This window comes from Onychostoma macrolepis, chromosome 09 (assembly GCF_012432095.1).
Source record: "Onychostoma macrolepis isolate SWU-2019 chromosome 09, ASM1243209v1, whole genome shotgun sequence".
NCBI lineage: Eukaryota > Metazoa > Chordata > Actinopteri > Cypriniformes > Cyprinidae > Onychostoma > Onychostoma macrolepis.
Genome location: NC_081163.1, coordinates 17,132,582 through 17,157,702, shown reverse-complemented (window position 1 = coordinate 17,157,702; position 25,121 = coordinate 17,132,582). Strand labels below are relative to the sequence as shown.

Genomic DNA, 25,121 nt, shown 5'->3' with positions numbered 1-25,121 from the left:
TAAAAGATGAATGAGACAAAAATACAGAATGTCACATTTTAATATTAGCTGTTTCAACACATACATGTTTTACCAAATATAAAGGACAACACTTTTAGAGTTCATCCCACTCATTGATGCAAGCATAAGTATTGGGACAGATGAACTTAAGGCAGATATAAAAGATTAAAAGCTATTATTTAGTTGTAGATCCCTTGTGTACAATCACAGCAGTGAGTCTCCGACCCATAGACATCACCAGACTCTTGGTCTCATCCTCTGAAATGCTTTTCCCAGCCTTTAATGCAGCCAATTCCAATTGTTGCTTGTTTTGGGGAGTTTCTGCCTGCACGCTCCTCTTCAGCTGGTGAAATTCATGTTCAATCGGATTTAAATCTGGAGATTGAACTGGGCAATCTAAGGCTTTCCAATTCTTTGCCCTGATAAACTCCTTGACTGAACTGGCAGGGTGTTTTGGGTCATTGTTCTGATCCAATATGAAGTGCTTTCTAATGAGTCTGGTGGTATTTTCTTGAATATTGGTAGCCAAGATGGTTTTGTACCCTTCCAAATTCATTTCCAAATCCAAATTCGTTTGCATCTTGCTTGCTTTTGTGATTTCTCTGTCATCAACTACTGTTGTTTTCTCAGCCGATCAGATCGTTGTTGGTTGCTGATGTTGTCGGTGGCTTCCAAACTCTTGATTTCTCCATGCCCTTTGTTTTTGCTATAGCGTCCTCTTTTCTTTTAGCATCCAAATTGCTTGCTTTTCTCTCAAAGTCAGCTCCCTCGTCTTCATCCTGGTTTGTGTGTGTCATCATCGAATGCAAGACTCAGAATGTGACATTCTGTAGTTTTCTCTCATATTCATCTTATAATCCTATTTACAGGTTTCTTGACTCCACAGTAAACAGAGCAATGTCTTTACTGTCCCAATACTTATGAAGGACACTATAGAACATTTAAATACAAATCAAATTTTTATTCTACCAAGGAAAAATAAATAAAACTTGATTAAAAGAAATATAGCATAATTCATATTTAGATTCTGACCATTTTTCATTTCAATCTCAACATAAGATCATTTTTCAGAAGGAAGCTGATGCCAACAGGGGACTAGCATGTCACATCACCTTAAATTCACCAGATACATGAAGCCTGAATGACAGGAAAGAGTAATCTTGCTTGTCCCAAGGCCTTGAGCCAAAGTGTCTCCAAACACAAAGTCACATAAAAGTATTGAATTGAAAAAATATTGTACATCCTACTGAATGTTATTGCTGTAGTCTGACCCTATTTATGAGTCAGTGGCTGGTCAGATTGGATCAGATTCTGGACCAAATACTCTAAACAAGTACACGTTCACACTTAATTCACATTTAGACCACTAGACCACTATGCTTTTGAGAAGATGATTGTGCTACTTCACAAAGAATAAACATTTTGACTTCAATATTGCCTAGACCTGACATGCCCATCATATCAAACTATCCAGTAAAGGTCCAGGGATCCTCACATCTTTCTGTGTCACAGATAACTGCACTGATGATAAAAACCAAACTGACATGAAATTGAGAAATTAACCATTTATAGGGTTAAAAAACCTTATACACTGATGTTATGTGAGGTATGTAGCAATAAAAGTACACTGTGTTTGTCTCTTACGCCTCAAAATAGTCCATTACTGAACCAGCGAATGCTCATCGGTGGTGGTCATAATTGAGAACATGATATCCCAGCATCCATATATACACTCTTCTCATGATAATCGAAACACACTCACACACTCATTCACACAGATCACTCTGACTCGGAGATTTCCATGCCATCCACCAGCAGCGTGTGAATGATGCCATCTCGTCTCTTGCCGCTGCTCACAGCCTTGATGCAGCAGTCGTGGTCGCCCAGAGTGAAGTGCGTCTCTGTGCCGTCATCAACAAACTCACCCTGAGGGAGAAAGACAGGAGAGATTAATGTTTTTCTCCTGAATGAATGGTAGCTATGGTAGTCACATGTTGTGGAACCAGTATGTTCAGCAGGGCTGTGACCACATCTACTTTGACAGCGTCAAATGTGAGTAATTGTGAAAAAAAACAAAAAAAAACATCCATCACATTTTTGTTTTTAACTTTGCCTTGTTGATTCTGTTGGGACACTTAATCTAACCCACATAAGACAGTAGATTTAGAGTTTTATTTTGCTTGTTTTATTACAGGTAAAATGGACAAGCAAGTAATTCAGTCTGATGGAATTGTGTTTTCCTCCACAGTGAACCAAGATTGCAGTATATATGATGGTCACACTCACTTTTAATCAAAGAACAAGACCTTTATTGAGAGGTGCTACAGATTGTGGTGACCTAAGGTATTAGCTGAAACTAAGAACTGAGTGGGGATTCTTATTATTTCTAACATAAGAAAATAATAATAAAATATAATAATAAAAAAAACAGTAAGACTTTACATTAAGGTTCAATTCAGTAACAGTATTTAATGCTTTAGGTGTTAGTGAACAAGAATTTTTGCAGCATTTATAATTGTAGGCTCATATTAAGTTATAAACTTTTTAAATTAAATATAATGTTTATTGTTAACTCATGTTCACTCATAATTCATTAACTAATATTAATTTATACAACTTGAACTGTTAAAAATTAGAAATTAAACAGAAGAAATTCAAATGGAAATTGGAAATCAACACTACCTACATTAATAAATGCTTAAAACATATTGTTCATTGTTAGTTCTTGATACTTAATGTATTAACTTATGGTAACAAATTGCAGTATTACAAATGAAAAAAAAAAACTGTTTTGTAAATAAATGTAAATGAATATAGTGACTGCTGGACTTACAGCTGTTTCCATTTTCTGTCCATTGCACCATATGTCCATGGTATCTTTCTCTGTTGAGGATGGAAGAGTTTATAAGTGATCAATTAGCAGGTTGCAGGATGAGTGATAAAGATAAAAACGTCAATATAAATCCTACTTCACCATACTAGTCTCACTGACTCACCTTCAGTGCTCTGATCTGTGACTTACTGTAAATCTAGGATCTCAGCATTATCTTATGTGTGTTTGCCATTGTGACTTCATTCTTGTGTCTTGTACTAAGCTTTTCTTGTTGGCACTTGACTTGTCTTTAGAGCCACATTAATTATTAACTACACCCCTGATATATAACAATATAAAAACACAAATCAAAGGTCTGGGAAGTCCTTGGAAGTTTCTCTTTGATAGTTAAAAGTGTTATCTAACTAGGTCATATGCTCTATTGGCATGAGCTGATTGGCGAATGTTCACTAAAGCTTGATATCCATCTGCTCACTAGCGCCCCCATGAGGTTAACAACTATTTAAAAACATTGTGTTTTATTACTAAAGACACTCCTTCTTTTTTTAAGCACTAATTACTTAAAGGCACACTAAGCGATTTTTGAAAAACGCTTTTGACCACAGCATGGGACCGAGTCCCAAAACACACTTGTAGCCAATCAGCAGTAAGGGGGCGTGTCTTGTAATGATAGAGGGAAGAGTGTGCTCAATTTGACTGCACAGGACGGATATTAGCAGATCGACTATAGATAGAGAGAGATGGCAGACAATAAAAAAAAAAAAAAAAGAGGAAAATATCAGAGAAACAATACATTAAAAGGATTATGATCAGGCAAGAGGTAGGACCCGCGTAAATATAGGAGCAGCTTTCAACCGGTAGAGAGAACTCAAGGAGCGGGAAGGTCTGGAATCGGACGCCAAGGTTGCGTTGTTTCTTCTTGATAGGTGAGTAATGTTTATTTTGCTTTGTTTCACACAACTTATCCATGTTGGCTTTCGTTTGAATGTGCTTGTGTGTCATCTTCACTTGTTTCCACAATCGTTGTTGCCATAGTTGTGTACATACGTGTGGGGCAGATATTTCAAAATAAGGGCGAGGTCCTGTTGGGGTATGGGTGTGTTTTTTTTTGGTGCTTTCAAATATCAACATCGTTTGGAAAAAAATCGCTTAGTGCACGTTTAAAGGGATTTGTAATTTTTTTTAACCTTCATTTAACCTAGAGTTAATCACTGCTGCTGTGCGGCAGGTCACAGAGGTTAAGTGAGGAAAGGCTTTCAGCATTTCAGAGAGCAGCTGTACTGTAAGGGCAAAACAACAGATTGTGTTATTTATTGTGTTCATTGTTATCCACTTATACCAATGAACACGAAATTAATCCTTGCTTTTGTATTCTACATTCTAGTAAAATACAGGAATCAGTATTGTCGGGGGAATGAGAAGGAAAACTTCCGTCACTGACCAATAAAATCACATATTTATTTGAGGAACCTGTGACCAGGTATTTCTTACCCAGAACCACTCTGCAGTCGATGCCATCAAGGTTGAGGAGCCATGTGCTGGTAACTTTGGAGCGATTCTCCATGTACTTCTTCAGGCTCTGTCCATTAATCTCAAGAGTGTATTCATATGCAAAGCCGCTCACTGCATCTATGTTAATAGTGGCCTTTGTATTTGTACCACCCACATGAAAAGTCTCCTTTCCAACCAGTTTGAACATCCAATCTCTCCTTATCACTTCCTGGGAAATGAACAAACCTGTGAGGAATCAGCACTTATTTTTCCATCATTATAATGAAAATACTCATGTCACATGAGTTTTCTACATAGATTTTCTTCAGTAAATTCAACTAATATATATATACTGTGTATATATATATATATATATATATACACACATACATATATACACATACATATATATATATATACATACATATATATATACATATATACATACACACACAGGTGCATCTCAATAAATTAGAATGTCGTGGAAAATTTCATTTATTTCAGTAATTCAACTCAAATTGTGAAATTCGTGTATTAAATAAATTCAATGCACACAGACTGAAGTAGTTTAAGTCTTTGGTTCATTTAATTGTGATGATTTTGGCTCACATTTAACAAAAACCCACCAATTCTCTATCTCAACAAATTAGAATACTTCATAAGACCAACAACAACAACAAAAAAACATTTTTAGTGAATTGTTGGCCTTCTGGAAAGTATGTTCATTTACTGTATATGTACTCAATACTTGGTAGGGGCTCCTTTTGCTTTAATTACTGCCTCAATTTGGCGTGGCATGGAGGTGATCGGTTTGTGGCACTGCTGAGATGGTATGGAAGCCCAGGTTTCTTTGACAGTGGCCTTCAGCTCATCTGCATTTTTTGGTCTCGTTTCTCATTTTCCTCTTGACAATACCCCATAGATTCTCTATGGGGTTCAGGTCTGGTGAGTTTGCTGGCCAGTCAAGCACACCAACACCTTGATCATTTAACCAACTTTTGGTGCTTTTGGCAGTGTGGGCAGGTGCCAAATCCTGCTGGAAAATGAAATCAGCATCTTTAAAAAGCTGGTCAGCAAAAGGAAGCATGAAGTGCTCCAAACTTTCTTGGTGGTAAACGGTTGCAGTGACTTTGGTTTTCAAAAAACACAGTGGACCAACACCAGCAGATGACATTGCACCCCAAATCATCACAGACTGTGGAAACTTAACACTGGACTTCAAGCAACTTGGGCTATGAGCTTCTCCACCCTTCCTCCAGACTCTAGGACCTTGGTTTCCAAATGAAATACAAAACTTGCTCTCATCTGAAAAGAGGACTTTGGACCACTGGGAAACAGTACAGTTCTTCTTCTCCTTAGCCCAGGTAAGACGCCTCTGACGTTGTCTGTGGTTCAGGAGTGGCTTAACAAGAGGAATACGACAACTGTAGCCAAATTCCTTGACACGTCTGTGTATGGTGGCTCTTGATGCCTTGACCCCAGCCTCAGTCCATTCCTTGTGAAGTTCACCCAAATTCTTGAATCAATTTTGCTTGACAATCCTCATAAGGCTGCGGTTCTCTCGGTTGGTTGTGCATCTTTTTCTTCCACACTTTTTCCTTCCACTCAACTTTCTGTTAACATGCTTGGATACAGCACTCTGTGAACAGCCAGCTTCTTTGGCAATGAATGTTTGTGGCTTACCCTCCTTGTGAAGGGTCTCAATGATTGTCTTCTGGACAACTGTCAGATCAGCAGTCTTCCCCATGATTGTGTAGCCTAGTGAACCAAACTGAGAGACCATTTTGAAGGCTCAGGAAACCTTTGCAGGTGTTTTGAGTTAATTAGCTGATTGGCATGTCACCATATTCTAATTTGTTGAGATAGTGAATTGGTGGGTTTTTGTTAAATATGAGCCAAAATCATCACAATTAAAAGAACCAAAGACTTAAACTACTTCAGTCTTTCTTTTTTGAATTTATTTAATACACGAGTTTCACAATTTGAGTTGAATTATATATATATATACAGGTGCTGGTCATATAATTAGAATATCATCAAAAAGTTGATTTATTTCACTAATTCCATTCAAAAAGTGAAACTTGTATATTATATTCATTCATTACACACAGACTGATATATTTCAAATGTTTATTTCTTTTAATTTTGATGATTATAACTGACAACTAAGAAAAATCCCAAATTCAATATCTCAGAAAATTACAATATTTAAATTTGAGTTTCAATTAATGACCATCCCTACAGTATAAATTCTGGGTATCTCTTGTTCTTTGAAACCACATTAATGGAGAAGACTGCTGACTTGGCAATGATCCAGAAGACGAACATTGACGCCCTCCACAAAGAGGGTAAGTCACAGAGAGTCATTACTGAAAGGTGTGGCTGTTTACAGAGTGCTGTATCAAAGCATATTAAATGCAAAGTTGACTGGAAGGAAGAATTTGGGTAGGAAAAGGTGCACAAGCAACAGGGATGACCGCAAGCTTCAGAATACAGTCAAGCAAAGCTGATTCAAACACTTGGGAGAGCTTCACAAGGAGAGAACTGAAGCTGGAGTCAGTGCATCAAGAGTCACCACGCTCAGACATCTTCAGGAAAAGGGCTACCAAGCCACTTCTGAACCAGAAACATCGTCAGAAGCGTTTTACCTGCGCTGTGGAGAAAAAGAACTGGACTGTTGCTCAGTGGTCCAAAGTCCTCTTTTCAGATGAAAGTAAATCTTGCATTTCATTTGGAAATCAAGGTCCCAGAGTCTGGAGGAAGAGTCGAGAGGCACAGAATCCATGTTGCTTGAAGTCCAGTGTGAAGTTTCCACAGTCTGTGATGATTTGGGCTGCCATGTCATCTGCTGGTGTTGGTTCACTGTGTTTTCTGAAGTCCACAGTCAACGCAGCCATCTACCAGGAAATTTTAGAGCACTTCATGCTTCCTTCTGCTGACAAGCTTTATGGAGATGCTAATTTCATTTTCCAGCAGGACTTGGCACCTGCCCACACTGCCAAAGGTACCAAAAGCTGGTTTAATGACCATGGTGTTACTGTGCTTGATTGGCCAGCAAACTCGCCTGACCTTAACCCCATAGAAAATCTATGGGGTATTGTGAAGAGGAAGATGCGATAAGCCAGACCCAACAATGCAGAAGAGCTGAAGGCCACTATCAGAGCAACCTGGGCTCTCATAACACTTGAGCAGTGCCACAGACTGATCGACTTTTTATGTTCATACTTTTCAGTTGGCCAAGATTTCTAAAAATCCTTTCTTTGTATTGGTCTTAAGTAATATTCTAATTTTCTGAGATACTGAATTTTGGATTTTCCTTAGTTGTCAGTTATAATCATCAAAATTAAAAGAAATAAACATTTGAAATATATCAGTCTGTGTGTAATGAATGAATATAATATACAAGTTTCACTTTTTGAATGAAATTAGTGAAATAAATCAACTTTTTGATGATATTCTAATTATATGACCAGCACCTGTACACACACACACACACACACACACACATATAAATAGCGGTTGGGTTACTGCCTAGATGGTTGGGTTAAACATTTAACCCAACTGTTGGTTGAAAACAACCCAGCATGTGTTTTGTCCTATATTTACCCAGCACTGGATTGTATTTAACCCAGCATTTTTAGAGTGTGTGTATATATATATATATATATATATATATATATATATATATATACACACACACACACACACACACACACACACACAGTATCTCACAGAAGTGAGTACACCCCTCACATTTTTGTAAATATTTTATTATAACTTTTCATGTGACAACACTGAAGAAATGACACTTTGCTACAATGTAAAGTAGTTAGTGTACAGCTTGAATAACAGTGTAAATTTGCTATCCCCTTAAAATAACAACACACAGCCATTAATGTCTAAACTGCTGGCCACAAAAATGAGTACACCCCTAAGTGAAAATGTCCAAATTGGGCCCAAAGTGTCAATATTTTGTGTGGCCACCATTATTTTCCAGCACTGCCTTAACCCTCTCGGGCATGGAGTTCACCAGAGCTTCACAGGTTGCCACTGGAGTCCTCTTCCACGCCATCATGGAGTTGGTGGATGTTAGAGACCTTGCACTCCTCCACCTTCCGTCTGAGGATGCCCCACAGATGCTCAATAGGGTTTAGGTCTGGAGACATGCTTGGCCAGTCCATCACCTTTACCCTCAGCTTCTTTAGCAAGGCAGTGGTCGTCTTGGAGGTGTGTTTGGGGTTGTTATCATGTTGGAATACTTCCCTGCGGCCCAGTCTCCGAAGGGAGGCGATCATGCTCTGCTGAATTGTAGCTGCCCAGTGCCGGCAGCACTTATGCAGCCTCAGACCATGACATTCCCACCACCATGCTTGACTGTAGGCAAGACACACTTGTCTTTGTACTCCTCACCTGGCTGCAGCGTTAATTTCGTTGACGAATAATTTTCGTCATAATTGTCATCAACAACATTTTTTTCACCAACGACGAGACGATGACGAACGAAAACTCTTTTTGAATGACAAAAACTATTACGAAAATCTATTGACATATTCGTCAACTAATAAAAACGAGACGAAAATGTTAGGGAGGGACGATTTGGGAAGAGATTCATTCAGAACCTGCTGCGTAGTTAGGAGGTTAGATGCATACATATGAACCGGCAGGACATAAGCTATAATACACTTGCTGCACGTCTCATAAAACGTTAAAAAATGTCAATATGTGGGAGTAAGAGAAGAGCAGACATGGATAAATCTGACGACGCAAGAGAGAACTCGATTCGGTCCGGTTTTCTGAGCACAAACACTGAAGCATACACACACAGAAAGCGCATCTCACAGCGAGTGAGTACTCTCTAGCATCGCATGAACGGAGAATTACACACAAAATGATGTCGAATTGTCCGTTTTCACGAGCATTCACATAAACACAGTCGATTACGTCTTAAGTGAACGTAAACAGCAGGGAGAACGTGTATCAGTACACTGCATCCATTGCAGCTGTGCTTTCAGTTTTAAAGGGATAGTAGTATAATTAAGTTGCTATTGTCTGTGGCATTGATGTTAATCAAGCAACAAAAGAAAGCCAGAAAATCACTCATTGCTCTTGACTGAACACCTTTAGTAGCCCTAAAGATTAATCTAAATTTATTTATAGAAATAAATCCTGAAAGAATGAAGAATATGGTAAAAAAAGTTGCTACAAAGAATGCATAGTTATCCTATATAACAATTGGTATTTAATTAAAAAGAAGACCATGACTGCGTCCGAAATCGCATAGTACTTGTGTAGGTACTACATTTGAATTCGAACGTACTACTCGACCGTTAAAAAAGTACGTTCTATATAGTAAGAATGAGGGTAGTATGAATGGAATTCGGACGTACTACATCCGACATGTTGATGTTGTTACGTGTCATGCGTCTTCACAACAGCGCTAAAATTTAAAGAGCCCACTTCACTGCGCTAACATCGTTAATAATTTTAACGAACCGTCTATTTAAAGAAAGCAGCGTTAACAAGCTCATGTACTACATTGAGATTGAGGTTAACGTAACTCCATCTGATCGGCAACGATTAGAGATCTTTTTACACCCAATTCACAAAATAGTTTCATCTGTTTGTTCAACCCTCAACAAGTCAGTTGTTTACTTGGATGATGTTAAACAAGTACAAGTTAACCACAATAAACATCAACAAAGTTTTTCCCTGAGGTACTTACACTTGAAGACAGCTGCGTCGCAATATGACGCCGCCTCTCCCGCGGCCTCATGGGATAGTTAAGTGTCCATCGTATGCCTACTACAGAATTCGGGCGGAAGCAGTAGGTCATCCGGGTACTTCTCGCCTACTGTTTTTCGAATACTATGAATTCGGACATACTACTCGCCTCGCATACTGTTTTTCGCATACTATATAGTAGGGAAGTATGCGATTTCGGACGCACCCCATGTTCTTGTTCTTTATGAGAAGTGGTTTTATTTAATTTTAACATAAAGGCATTTTGTGTGTCACTGCAGTTAAATCGGTGTCTGTCATGATAAAACCTTAATCTCAAACCTATATAATGAGTTTGGAAATTTTGAGAAAAATGCTTAATAAATGCACTGTAACTAAACCCATTCGATTTTAGCCGACTAAATTTACTGTAGATTTAGTCGACTAAAATGTTATGATATTTAGTTGACTAAAACTAGACTAAAACTAAAAACAATTCAAATGACTAAAATATGACTAAAACTAAATGGTATTTTAGTCAAAAGACTATGACTAAAACTAAATCCAAATTTGCTGTCAAAATTAACACTGCCTGGTTGCCGCCACACACGCATGACACCATCTGAACCAAATAAGTTTATCTTGGTCTCATCAGACCACAGGACATGGTTCCAGTAATCCATGTCCTTAGTCTGCTTGTCTTCAGCAAACTGTTTGCAGGCTTTCTTGTGCATCATCTTTAAAAGAGGCTTCCTTCTGGTACGACAGCCATGCAGACCAATTTGATGCAGTGTGCAGCGTATGGTCTGAGCACTGACAGGCTGACCCCCCCACCTCTTCAACCTCTGCAGCAATGCTGGCAGCACTCATACATCTATTTCCCAAACACAACCTTTGGATATGACGCTGAGCACGTGCACTCAACTTCTTTGATCGACCATGGCAAGGCCTGTTCTGAGTGGAACCTGTCCTGTTAAACCGCTGTATGGTCTTGGCCACAGTGCTGCAGCTCAGTTTCAGGGTCTTGGCAATCTTCTTATAGCCTACGCCATCTTTATGTAGAGCAACAATTCTTTTTTTCAGATCCTCAGAGAGTTCTTTGCCATGAGGTGCCATGTTGAACTTCCAGTGACCAGTATGAGCGAGTGAGACCAAATTTAACACATCTGCTCCCCATTCACACCTGAGACCTTGTAACACTAACAAGTCACATGACACCGGGGAGAGAAAATGGCTAATTGGGCCCATTTGGACATTTTCACTTAGGGGTGTACTCACTTTTGTGGCCAGCGGTTTAGACATTAATGGCTGTGTGTTGAGTTATTTTGAAGGGACAGCAAATTTACACTGTTATACAAGCTGTACACTCACTACTTTACATTGTAGCAAAGTGTCATTTCTTCAGTGTTGTCACATGAAAAGATATAATAAAATATTTACAAAAATGTGAGGGGTGTACTCACTTCTGTGAGATACTGTGTGTGTGTGTATATATATATATATATATATATATATATATATATATATATATATATAGATATATACACACACACACACACACACACACACACACATTATATATATAAGATAGGATGTATATTAGATATATACAGTCATGGCCAAAAATATCGGCACCCTTGGTAAATATGATCAAAGATGGCTGTGAAAATTAATCTGCATTGTTAATCCTTTTGATCTTTTATTAAAAAGATTCACAAAAATCCTGCCTTTCATTGGATAATAAGAATTTAAAATGGGGGGGAAATATCATTATGAAATAAATGTTTTTTTTCTCTAATACACATTGGCCCTTTTATTCAATACTTTTTGAAACCTCCATTTGCCAGTTTAACAGCTCTAAATTTTCTCCTATAATGCCTGATGAGGTTAGAGAACACCTGACAAGAGATCAGAGACCATTCTTTCATCCAGAATCACTCCAGACCCTTTAGATCCACAGCTCCATGTTGGTGCTTCTTCTCTTCAGTTCACCCCACTCATTTTCTATAGGGTTCAGGTCAGAGGACTGGAATGGCCATAGCAGAAGCTTCGTTTTGTGCTCAGTGACCCATTTTTGTGTTGTTTTCGAGGTTTGTGTTTGGATTATTGTACAGTTGGATGATCCAAACATGGCCCATTATAAGATTTCTAACAGAATCAGTCACTTATTGATTTTTTTATCTGTTGGTATTTGATAGAATCCGTGATGTCATGTGTCTAAACAAGATGTCCAGGACCTCCAGCAGAAATATAGGCCCACAACATCAAAAATACAGCAGTATATTTCATTGTACACATGGGGTACTTTTTATCCCTGTGTTCACCAAACCCATCTTGAGTGTTTGCTGCTAAAAAGCTCATTTTTTAGTTTCATCTGACCATAGAAACCAGTCCCATTTGAAGTTCCAGTCGTGTCTGATAACTGAATATACTGGAGTTTGTTTTTGGATGAGCTAGGATAATTTTTCTTGAAACCCTCCCAAACAACATGTGGTGATGTAGGTGCTGTTTGACAATTTTTTTTTAAAGATTTTCTGACCCCGAGACTCAACTATTTTCTGCAATTCTCCAGCTGTGGTCCTTGGAGAGTCTTTAGCCACTCAAACTCTCCTTCTCACCGTGCATTAGGACGATATAGACACGCGTCCTCTTCCAGGCAGTTTCGTAACATTTTATGTTGACTGGAAATTCTTAATTATTGCCCTGATGGTGGAAATGGGAATTTTCACTGCTCTAGCTTGTTTCTTAAAGCCACTTCACTAATTTGTGAAGCTCAATTATCTTTTGCTGCACATCAGAAATATATTCTTTGGTTTTTCTCATTGTGATGGAATTTGGGCTTTGTTTTCCCTCCTATTTATATTTCTGTGAAACAGGAAGCCATGGCTGGATAATTTCATGTTCATAATCACCCTGGAGTGCTCAAAATTGTGAATATGAATGGGAGTATACTTCAGAGATATTTTACTTGTAAGAATTTCTAGGGGTGCCAATAATTGTGTCCAACGTGTATTAGAGAAAAACATTTCATAATGATATTTCCCCCCATTTTAAATTCTTATTATCCAATGAAAGGTTAGATTTTTGTGAATTTCTTTAATAAAAGATCAAAAGGATTAACAATGCAGATTAATTTTCACAGCCTTCTTTGATCATATTTACCAAGGGTGCCGATATTTTTGGCCATGACTGTAGGATATATAAGGATGACTTTTGCATGGAACTGCCCATATATATATATATATATATGTGTGTGTGTGTGTGTGTGTGTGTGTGTGTGTGTGTATATAGTGCTGCTTGAAAGTTTGTGAACCCTTTAGAATTTTCTATATTTCTGCATAAATATGACCCAAAACATCATCAGATTTTCGCACAAGTCCTGAAAGTAGACAAAGAGAACCAAATCAAACAAATGAGAAAAAAAAAATTTCTTTGTCATTTATTTATTCATTCAGGAAAATGATCCAATATTGCATATCTGTGAGTGGCAAAATTATGTGAATCTCTTTGATTAGCAGTTAATTTAAAGTGAAATTAGAGTCCATCTGTGCAGATGTGTTTTCAGTCAGTGCAATGACTATCAAATGTCAGTACGTGATCTGTTTTATTCAAGAACAGGGATCTGTCAAAGTCTGATCATGTTTGTGGAAGTGAATCATGTCACGAACAAATGAGATTACGGAGGACCTCGGAAAAAGAGTTGATGTTGCTCATCAGGCTAGAAAAGGTTACAAAACCATCCAAGAGTTTGAACTCCACAAATCCACAGTCAGACAGATTGTGTACAAATGGAGGAAATTCAAGACCACTGTTACCTTCCCGAGAAGTTGTCGAAACAACAACTATCACTCCAGAACGTGTAATAGTCTGCGAGGTTGTAAAAGTTCCTAGGGTAACTTCTAAGCAACTAAAGGCCTTTCTCATATTGGCTAATGTTAATATTCATGAGCCCCCCATCAGGAGAACACTGAGCAGCATGGTGTGCATGGCAGAGTTGCAAGATGAAAGCCACTGTTCTCCAAAAAGAAAATTGCTTGCTAAAGATCATGTGGACAAGCCAGATGACTATTGGAGAAAGGTTTAATGGATGGATGAAACCAAAATAGAACTTAATGGTTTAAATGAGAAGCTATTATGTTCGGAGAAAATAACACACTGCATTTCAGCTTAAGAATCTTATCCCATCTGTGAAACATGGTGGTGGCAGTATCATGGCTTGGGCCTGTTTTGCTGCATCTTGGCCAGGACAACCTGCCGTCATTGTTAACTATTATGTTATACTAGTTTTATATATATATATATATATATATATATATATATATATATATATATATATATATATATAGATACAGTGAGTACGGAAAGTATTCAGACCCCTTAAATTTTTCACTCTTTGTTATATTGCAGCCATTTGCTAAAATCATTTAAGTTCATTTTTTTCCCTCATTAATGTACACACAGCACCCCATATTGACAGAAAAACACAGAATTATTGACATTTTTGCAGATTTATTAAAAAGAAAAATTGAAATATCACATGGTTCTAAGTATTCAGACCCTTTGCTGTGACACTCATATATTTAACTCAGGTGCTGTCCATTTCTTCTGATCATCCTTGAGATGGTTCTTTACCTTCATTTGAGTTTGTTTGATTATACTGATTGGACTTGATTAGGAAAGCCACACACACCTGTCTATATAAGACCTTACAGCTCACAGTGCATGTCAGAGCAAATGAGAATCATGAGGTCAAAGGAACTGCCTGAACAGATCTGGCCAAGGTTACAAAAAAATTTCTGCTGCACTTAAGGTTCCTAAGAGCACAGTGGCCTCCATAATCCTTAAATGGAAGACGTTTGGGATGATCAGAACCCTTTCTAGAGCTGGCCGTCCGGCCAAACTGAGCTATCGGGGGAGAAGAGCCTTGGTGAGAGAGGTAAAGAAGAACCCAAAGATCACTGTGGCTGAGCTCCAGAGATGCAGTCGGGAGATGGGAGAAAGTTGTAGAAAGTCAACCATCACTGCAGCCCTCCACCAGTCGGGGCTTTATGGCAGAGTGGCCCGAAGGAAGCCTCTCCTCAGTGCAAGACACATGAAAGCCCGCATGGAGTTTGCTAAAAAACACCTGAATAAGATTCTCTGGTCTGATGAGACCAAGATAGAACTTTTTGGCCTTAATTCTAAGCAGTATGTGTGGAGAAAACCAGGCACTGCTCATCACCTGTCCAATACAGTCCCAACAGTGAAGCATGGTGGTGGCAGCATCATGCTGTGGGGGTGTTTTTCAGCTGCAGGGACAGGACGACTGGTTGCAATCGAGGGAAAGATGAATGCGGCCAAGTACAGGGATATCCTGGATGAAAACTTTCTCCAGAGTGCTCAGGACCTCAGACTGGGCCGAAGGTTTACCTTCCAACAACACAATGACCCTAAGCACACAGCTAAAATAACGAAGGAGTGGCTTCACAACAACTCCGTGACTGTTCTTGAATGGCCCAGCCAGAGCCCTGACTTAAACCCAATTGAGCATCTCTGGAGACACCTAAAAATGGCTGTCCACCAACATTTACCATCCAACCTGACAGAACTGGAGAGGATCTGCAAGGAGGAATAGCAGAGGATCCCCAAATCCAGGTGTGAAAAACTTGTTGCATCTTTCCCAAAAAGACTCATGGCTGTATTAGATCAAAAGGGTGCTTCTACTAAATACTGAGCAAAGGGTCTGAATACTTAGGACCATGTGATATTTCAGTTTTTCTTTTTTAATAAATCTGCAAAAATGTCAACAATTCTGTGTTTTTCTGTCAATATGGGGTGCTGTGTGTACATTAATGAGGAAAAAAAATTAACTTAAATGATTTTAGCAAATGGCTGCAATATAACAAAGAGTGAAAAATTTAAGGGGGTCTGAATACTTTCCGTACTCACTGTATATACTAGTTAGTATTTATACTAGCAAATTATAAAGGAGAACTTCGGGACATCTGTTTAAGAACAGAGTCTCAAGAGAACGTGGGTCATGCAGCAAGAAAACAACCCCAAGCACACAAGTCATTCTACCAAAGAATGGTTAAAGAAGAACAAAGTTGGCTGAGTCAAAGTCCAGACCTTAATCCAATTAAAATGTTGTGGAAGGACCTAAGCAAGCAGTTCATAGGAGGAAACCCACCAACATCACAGAGTTTAAGTGGTTCTGCACTAAGGAATGGGCAAAAAGTCCTACATGTTATTGTGCAGGACCAGGCCCAGTGCCAGAGGCTTTGCCCCCCCACGGATATCCCTGTGCCCCCCCTTCGGACTGAGGGGGACGGTCGGACTTGAGTTTAGCGTGTATAATAGTCTTACTCATACAGCTGCCTGCTGTTGCTTCTGATTGCTTTTAGATGGAAAAGCTGCCCCTAACCCCTGGTCTAGGATCTGTTGTCTTCGTAATAATAGCATAATGAAATAGATTTGGCAAACAATTCAGTGTATCTGCGCTTCTGCTTTGGAAAGCGTCAAATGATTTTACAATGCATTTTTGCAGAGCTGAGCAATGTAGCCAATCACAGACATGTTTATTGATTTCTAAAACGCAATGGCCAGTGTTTAGGTTGGAATCCACACACTCACCACATCAGTTTTTTTGTCCAGTGCTGAGTTCTAATATTGCTCGTAACTTCTTTCTAACAAAGACATTTAAAAAAGTTTCATCGTGTAGTCACGTTCATTGGAACTTTGTGAGATCGTGATGAATGAGTGACAGTTTTAAAAAAAATTTAAAGGGAGCACTCTTTGCATGCTGTATACGATAATATATTCAGAGTTTAAATAAAACTTTTGTTTTTCATGCTTGACAAGCCGCCACGTATGACACAGAGATAGCTAACTACTACACTATACAGAAAAAGATAATTTTAGAAGCACTGATGTGATTCTGCAACCGAGCCTGGTCCAAACGCTGGATTTAGGTAAGGAAACGGTTATTATTTGTATTGGCTGCCACGCCAAATCATGCACACTTGCTTGCTTTTCTGTTTATTTTAACAGTGTTTTTGTGAACATACATATGCTTTAATAATGAATAATTGTAACACTTTACAATAAGGTTAATTATTGTAAAGTGTTACCTAAATAATGTATTTTGAGCGTTCACTTGAAAATATTACCCGTTTTGGGTAACATTATTTTTCTCGGGTAATATTATTTTTTATTTTTCTCTGACTTGTTTGATTGGGTTCTCTTTGTCTACTTTCAGGACTTATATGAAAATGTGATGATGTTTTGGGTCATATTTATGCAGAAATATAGAAAATTCTAAAGGGTTCACAAACTTTCAAGCAGCACTGTATATATATATATATATATATATATATATATATATATATATATGTGTGTGTGTGTGTGTGTGTGTGTGTGTGTGTGTGTGTGTATATATAAAATAAATTGTCATTGGTAGATTCTACAAGTATGACTGAACTTCAACAAATATTTTCCTGAGTGTCAGCTTTTTGTACTCAAAGTTTCTACCTTTCCATCGATGTAAATGACCCGTTTCCCTGTGGTTGTGCCATGTTCAAATTCAATCCTGTGCACACCATCACTCAAAGCCACGTCCCACACAGCTACAAGATCTCCTGACATCTTCTGTCCTCCAGTGCCTAACAGAAAAATCAATATAGATAGATATGACTGATATGATGCTCATGATGGCTAATAATAGTAAACATGAGAATAGACTAAAATGTTTTATGATCAGAGGCAGAGCAGAGAAGATGAGTACAGTGTACAAACAGAGGAACGTATAAGAGAAAGCATGTATTATATATGTATTATATATATATATATATATATATATATATATATACATACATATAACGTTATATAGAAAAAAAGACGTTATGTATAGAAGAAGACATCTGTGCTTAGTTATTCATTATTTGAGTTAATCCACTGCTGTGAATCTTTTGAACGATGAATGATCTGTTAAACTTACAAAACAAAATCACTGGATTTTGAGCGACATATAAAGATCGAACGTTTGTCTGTCTTGTTTCATAACCAATAAATGCTAAACATTACCTATAATAATAAAGATGAAAACACTAATACGCATTGCGTAGAGAAGGGAAATAATTGTGCACTGAAAATGATTGGTTACACGATTTTCTACGATAAGAATAACGTTACTTAAGAAATCTTGACAAACAGGTGGTTGGCGATGTGTCAGAGCTATCAAATCTGTGAACCTGAGTAAGCTGTCGGTCATTCAAAACACAAGAGTCAGAGCAGTAAAGACAATAATAAATACATGTAGTTACCGATCCAAATCAGAGCAGAAATAAAACGCGTTTGTGTATATTTGATTAGCTTTTCCTCAAGCCAGAAAATAGTAACACAACTGACGCCAACAACATCAACACAACCAGCTCCAAATTTAGCCAACAACAAATCTGCTCCAGCTAACAACAGTTACTATGGCAACAGCTTATTCTTCTTCTGTCCGCGTTTATGTCGGTTTAAACGCCACAGTAGACTCTACTGACATCTGTTGGCAGTAAAAACAGAGCTGTTAGGATAAACGACGGGATCTTGCCCATTGAATGAATGCTACACACAGTTCACTGACTGAACTTTTCAGTACATAATATACACACTTTACACATCCATACACGTACATACAGAGTCTCTCAGAACTAAAAGGTGGGCAAAATATTAAGTGTGCACAATTTATAGGTGCCGTTTTTCACATTTTTTATACTTTGTTTATAATTTATGTCATTGTCACTAAAACTATGATGACTTTTCTGAACACATTTAACTTTTGTTTCACAGAAAAAATTTGCACAGTCCTTAAGGGGGCGTTTCCCCCACTCTATCAAAGAAATAAACTTAATCTCCCCATCTGCACAAATGCTCTTTCTCCCTATGTGTCTTCACTAATTGACTGCCAGTGGTGTTTTCATCTTCGTTTTGTGCATTTGCATTTGTTCTTTATTTATGCTTTTTATGACACCTTAATAAAATTAGCCCTTTTCATTAGACTTATAAAGTCCCTAAATGCATATTTCCCTCATTTGAAGACTGTCCCAGATTACCCAAAGCATGCTGTCCCTCATTCTCGATCATATTTGACGACGAAAAAAAAAAAAAAAGTTTGAAAAAAACTTTGTTGCTTGAATAGATCACAAACATAATTTGACAACAATTAGGAACATTGTCTTATTTATGACAGATTTATTATGTCCTTAACATTAATCTAGTCAGAATCCTATGTTATTGACATTGCAATTCCCAGGGGAGCTTCTTGATTGACAAGTGACCTGCCCCTTTCTGTGGAATCACCCCCATGAAGTCATGTGGTTTCAGTCACATGACATCCATGCTAAAATTATAGTAAAGTTCCTGTTGACTAAATTTTATTAGACCAGGAAATAAACACACTGGAGTTTAGGTGTCCAAGATTACCCGAATTCACCCTAGCTGCACAGAGCAATCTGCAATTGGAAAACTGCAATCAATCAAGACAAATGTTTGACTTATAAAGTAGACTTCAAAAACAGTAATTTTTAATCTACTTACTTAAAAAGTTATCACACAAATAATACTGAACTATATAAATAAGAAATAAAGCGCTGTGTAATCATTAGTCTAAATCACAAGTTACTGGATGAGGGATGATAATAGATTCCAGTGAAAATTTGATAATAGACGCCAGTGATTCTTTTTTCTTTTTTTTTTTCTTTTCTTTTTTTATGTACTAAATCTGAATGTAACCTGCTTTGACTAGAACTGCTCTTTCTTTCTTTCTTTCTTTTGGACTGTTCTTCATAAGTCTTGTGTTAACTGCTGCACTGTTGGTACTGTACTACTGGTAACAGTTACATGCAATTATTTTGCTTTTAATATGAAACCTTGGTTAGATAAATATATATATATTCATATTTATCTGTTGATCAAGAATGCAAATGAGGGTAAATAGGTTTTCTGCTTAAATTAATTAATTAATTAATTAACACAATACAAATAAACAGTTTATTTTATCAGTAATCATGGCCTTTCTATTCATGTGATGCGATTTACACAGCTGAATTATGCCGAATGAAATAATTTATGTGATGATGACATTTATCAGTACAATATTATGAGATATATGTAATAAAACTTTTTACTATGAAAGTGTTTTTATTTATTAAAGCAACATGAACTATATATTTTTGTAAAAAAAAAAAAAAAAAAAATCAAGTATTAAACATTTAGGCCATCATGCATACAGCACAAAATAAATAAATAAATAAATAAAACTCTGAATAATTTGTTAAACTGTTCCGTTTTCTCACAGAAGGCTTAAGCCATCGCGCCATCTGGTGGCGAAGAGGAGCTATAGGTTCACATTGTGACAGTGAATAGAATATTTATTTTTAAAGATATTTTTAATCGATTCATTTAGTTATTTACATAGTGGGTAGTTAAGTTGAAACAGTTTTCATTTTGTTTGGAAACTTACAAATATAAAACATGTTTATTTATGTTTTGTTTTTGTTTAAAAGTTCATTTTTAGTAGTTATGATGATGATAATGATGATGATTATTATTATTATCATTTGATGGATTATAATAATTATTATTATTAATATTTAACATAAACTGTGGTGGCCGGAAGACTCTCAACAATATAAATACAATCATACGCCAACACACAAAACAAAATAACATGAATGCAATAACCAGCTCCAATATGTCTATAAGAAATAATGTATTTATCAAATTAAACGACTTCAGTGCTTTATAATTTTCATTTTGGCGAGGGCTTTTATCATATGAAGAAACCACATGACTCACCGATGACGCAAAACAGCCGCGACGGGACGCAGAGATCCTTCGGCGACATTGAGGATCGTCAGACTCACCGGAGTTTGTGAAGTTTCTCGATGGCGTTGCGGTTATTTCGGCTGGTTGTGCCCTCGGGTGCAGCAGCTTGGAAAGCAGTATCGCCTGTGGCGACGGTAAGATTGATAAACAGCCTCTATACTCCAGACGAAAGGTTAAATCTGTTCTGTCGGGCCTCATGTAGTCCAGACTGAAGGACAACAGCAAAACTACAGCTGTGAAAACCACTTCTTACGGTCACATTAATGCATCTTTTCATATGTTTGCCTAATCAATGTCACATTTATATAAACGTGCATTCACGTTGTTTCAGACATTACCAGCATTAGTACATAACAATGAAAACTCCGTACGTAGCTCGCACTAGTTCTGTCAAAACAAACTGTTTTGTATTGATAAACCGTGTCAGCAGTTATTAATGGCTTGACATCATATAGAGAGATATTGCAGCTGATCATGATCATGTACACGTTGTCAGACTACATTACCCTATTTGCAGGAATAAATAATGTTTTATACCCTTAAGGCTCAAATCCACACAAGTGCGGTCAGTAACCTAAGGTATGGATGGTGGGCTTATGCTCTGGGGGAGAGGACCACCTCCCGCTTCAAGGAAAGCAGCAAGATAATTTCCATAGATGGAAACTTGGCATCTGGAAAGGGAGCACTTGCACAAAAATTGGCAGATAAACTAGGTAAGACAATATCTGGCTTCCTCTGTTTTAAAAATGTTCTTTTATATTAAGTGCCTGTGTGTGTGTATGTAAAATGATTAAATGTTTCTCTCATCAGGAATGCTGTACATGCCAGAGCCAGACACACACTATGTGGACAAAATGACAAAGGAGAAAGTTCCTTTAGACAAGGCTTTTAATGGAAACTGCAGTCTGGAGAAGTTTTACTTGGAGCCCAAAGCCAGTGACGGTAACTCTTACCGCATGCAGTGTTGGATGTACCTCATGAGGCTGCTGCAGTACTCTGATGCTGTCGAACACCTGCTCTCTACAGGTAACCAAAGCTGTTTGATACTCCATAGCTGTTCACTTGAATAACACACAGTTTGATGTTGTGATTGAAAATGAAACCCTTACAGCACAAGCATATTTTCTCTGTTTACCTTTCTCAGGACAGGGAGTTATTCTGGAACGCTCTCCATTTAGTGACATTGTATTTTTGGAGGCCATGTTCAAAGAAGGCTTCATCCGAAAGCAGTGTGAGTGATTATGTCTGAAATTCATAATATAAAATAAAATTGCTGTTGGTCATATTATAGCAGATAGTATATCAGAGCTGGTTTTTTGTTTATTGAAATGAAAAGGATGTGTGAGATATGCTGCTGTTCTGCAGGTGTGGATCACTATAATGAGATTAAGGGCCTCAGTATCTGTGAGTTTCTGCCCCCTCATCTGGTCATCTATGTGGATGTACCTGCTGAAGAGGTCCAGAAAAATCTCAAGGCATCAGGAAAGGTTTGTATGAGGAGGCGAACACACTTATCAGACTATATGTTGGTCAAAATAATTAATCTTTTGATTTTAATGTACAAAAATAAAAACACAAAATAATTTCTTTATTTTTTCTTGATTTGTTTGCCACATGGGAGTTTGTTATATATGTATAATTGGGGAAATAAATGACAAAATATTTCATAGAAGTTATGAAGCGGATCTGTTTTTCTATTTCAGCTTTCATGCTAAAAATCTCTGAATGAAGAATTAAATATTTCAGATTTTGATGAATGCAGGAAGCGATGATTGTAAAATGGTGACTGAATGATCAACAACACAAGTGAATTTAAATTTTTATCGCCTTACACAGTCATACCTCCAGAATGTTCCTTTAAGTTACCTGAAGAAGATTGAGACAGCGTACAAGAAGAACTTCCTTCCTAAAATCAGGTCAGTACCTAATGAACTACAAATGTTTCGAATTTGTAATTATGTATAAGTATAATATGTTATAATTAATATATGTATTGTGTTTATATTATATTAAAATGTACTCAATAGTATGTGTTAATACACACACACACACACAATTATTTATATATTGTGACAATTATATTGCAATGTCAGTATTGTAATGTTTGTTTTACAGTATCATTAAACATATCTTTCTTATAGAATTATGAATTGTTTTCTTTGAATTTTACAAAAAGTAAGTTCAAAGCAGGTGCTTAATCTGTATATCAGACAAGTTTTCAGTTTTGGTTTTAAAAACATGTATCTGATTTTCAGTGAAGAGGCAGAGGTTCTTGCCTATGACGCAACCCAAGCCCAGGACATTGAGAGGGTAAGGATGGAATCTGTATATGGAGGGCATTGAGGCAGGCAAATTTCACTGCTCTTACTCTATTTTTCTTTTTCAGGTTGTGGAGGATATCGAGTACCTCAAGTTTGAGAAGGGCCCTTGGCTGGAGCAAGATGACGTCACTTTCCACCATATGCGAATGTTGTGAGTGCTTGATTTATTTACATTTCACATTTTACATTTGTGTGTTTTTATTTAATATTGATGGAGCAACACATTTTGTAGGGAAATTATTCAGAGAGATATTCCCCTCTCTTTCTCTCATGTGCGCTCTCTCTCTCTCTCTCTCTCTCTCACTCTCTCTCTCTCTCTCTCTCTCTCTCTAGTATTTATATATATTATATTATATGACTAATTTCATATTTTTAATTATGATGACCAACCTAATAAATGATACTAACCATCTGAATCTAACCATGTCATGTCAGTAAATGGAAAAGTGAGCCAGCTGTTTATCTCAATTATTGTGTCTTTAGCATCAATAGCAAATACGGAAGAATGTTTCAATACTGAAAAACACACAAAAAAATTATATAAGATCGGTTTAGGGCAGAAAAAAATCTGCATTGCTGCCTCTTCTAGGATCAGAAAAGTTTTTCATGTTCATAGTGAAAAGCAGAGAAAGAAAGCTTCTGCTGCAAATATTTGTGCCATCTAGTGGTTCAAAGAAAATGAAAGCAAATGTGCCTTTTCTCCCATTTTTCCCCATTCACTAGCGTGGAGGACAAGCAAAGAGTAGCCAACATGACCTGCATCCCCAGATATCTTCCAGAAGTCACAATCGGTGCTCATGAGTTTGATGCTACCTACTATGCTTTCAAATCGGTATGTGCCCTCCACTGAAACTGTGCCACTAAATATAAAACACAAAAGATCCTAAACCACATATAATGGGGTGCATATGCTTAAGACCTAATATTGGTCATCTCTCTTAGTTATTTATCTTATTTTATCAGTAGTGACAGGTGATATTAAATCCATTTATTACAGAGAATGGAAGCAGTGACGCTTTAGGTGTCTCAGTGATGATAGATCCACCTTAAATGATGTTTTTGTCAGATGCATTTGTGTACAAGTTATTGTGTGTCCAGGAGCCCAAACAGTGTCCCAACAAGTGCCTGCATAATGATTGAGTGTTTTCGCAAAGCAGGAGTATCATCTGAGGACATTCAGCGATATCGGTGGCATTACAAAATCAGGAGACAGATAGACTTCTGGAGTGGGTGACAGAAGCACTTTGTATGGCCATTAATGATTGCTGGCACTGTTATATTGATCTTGGGGAGTAATGAGCTCCTTGTCGTGTTCAGCCATCAGATTTTTCATCTGCTCATCTGATCACCACCTTGTCAGTCCTTGCAGTAAAACATATGGAGCTTTACCTCAGCTCAGAGAACATGTGGAAGTGGAACTCATGAATATAGATTACATGTCTAGCCTTTTACTTTATTTTATTTTCAATGTATTTCTTTGAAGGTCATGGCAAAATATTGCCATTGCACACCGGGGCTTTAAAGAATCTAACATGTGACATGAAAATCTCTCCTTAGCTCCCAGGAAAGAAGTACGCTGAAGGTTATAATGAAGACGTCGGGGACAAAGGTATCTGGCTGAAGTGAGAAACGCTGTTGTCGCTGAGGGAAGGACATCTGAAAGACAGATTCCTTGTGGTATTTCAACCGTTTGTCCATGTCTTGTGGGGAAAGATATATTCTGCTCTTATGCAGCTGAAGATATCATTGTACATTGCTATTAAAACAATTATTCTATATGTTAAAAAAATCTGTTTCCTTTCATTTCGAGTCAGTGTTGTTCTTGGGTGAGGTCAGCTTAAACTCTGGTTCTAATGTCATGGTCCCATGAGGCCCCTGGAGAAATTTTTGATCAACTTCCTTTGGCA

General features: G+C 37.4%; 2 protein-coding genes across 3 annotated transcripts; one reads left to right on the top strand and one right to left on the bottom strand.

Annotated features, from left to right (window-relative positions):
* Positions 1-22: 22 nt before the first annotated feature.
* On the bottom strand, positions 23-20,971 carry faima (Fas apoptotic inhibitory molecule a). Of its 2 annotated transcripts, none has more exons than XM_058786255.1 (5): positions 20,864-20,971; positions 17,552-17,682; positions 4,325-4,553; positions 2,834-2,883; positions 23-1,926 (listed from the first exon to the last, which is right to left on the bottom strand). In XM_058786255.1, exons 1-5 carry the CDS (start codon positions 20,910-20,912, stop codon positions 1,780-1,782), a joined length of 606 nt encoding a protein of 201 aa, XP_058642238.1. In that variant the 5' UTR covers positions 20,913-20,971; the 3' UTR covers positions 23-1,779. The 2 variants fall into 2 exon arrangements, with proteins under 2 accessions (XP_058642238.1, XP_058642239.1); XM_058786256.1 differs by lacking the exon at positions 20,864-20,971 and adding an exon at positions 18,343-18,515.
* On the top strand, positions 20,865-25,003 carry ndufa10 (NADH:ubiquinone oxidoreductase subunit A10). Its single transcript, XM_058786254.1, has 10 exons — positions 20,865-21,027; positions 21,438-21,606; positions 21,704-21,919; positions 22,038-22,124; positions 22,259-22,380; positions 22,730-22,809; positions 23,149-23,203; positions 23,280-23,365; positions 23,938-24,046; positions 24,772-25,003. Exons 1-10 carry the CDS (start codon positions 20,953-20,955, stop codon positions 24,838-24,840), a joined length of 1,068 nt encoding a protein of 355 aa, XP_058642237.1. The 5' UTR covers positions 20,865-20,952; the 3' UTR covers positions 24,841-25,003.
* Positions 25,004-25,121: the final 118 nt, after the last annotated feature.

Excerpts from the sequence above, each read along its gene's own strand:
- faima (XM_058786255.1), bottom strand. The coding sequence starts at position 20,912 with ATGTCGCCGAAGGATCTCTGCGTCCCGTCGCGGCTGTTTTGCGTCATC. Across the intron at positions 17,683-20,863 it reads GCGGCTGTTTTGCGTCATCG|GCACTGGAGGACAGAAGATG; the intron begins GTGAGTCATGTG and ends TTTTTCTGTTAG. Across the intron at positions 1,927-2,833 it reads GACAGAAAATGGAAACAGCT|GGTGAGTTTGTTGATGACGG; the intron begins GTAAGTCCAGCA and ends TTTCTCCCTCAG.
- ndufa10 (XM_058786254.1), top strand. The coding sequence starts at position 20,953 with ATGGCGTTGCGGTTATTTCGGCTGGTTGTGCCCTCGGGTGCAGCAGCT. Across the intron at positions 21,028-21,437 it reads CAGTATCGCCTGTGGCGACG|GCTCAAATCCACACAAGTGC; the intron begins GTAAGATTGATA and ends TATACCCTTAAG. Across the intron at positions 22,810-23,148 it reads AACTTCCTTCCTAAAATCAG|TGAAGAGGCAGAGGTTCTTG; the intron begins GTCAGTACCTAA and ends TCTGATTTTCAG.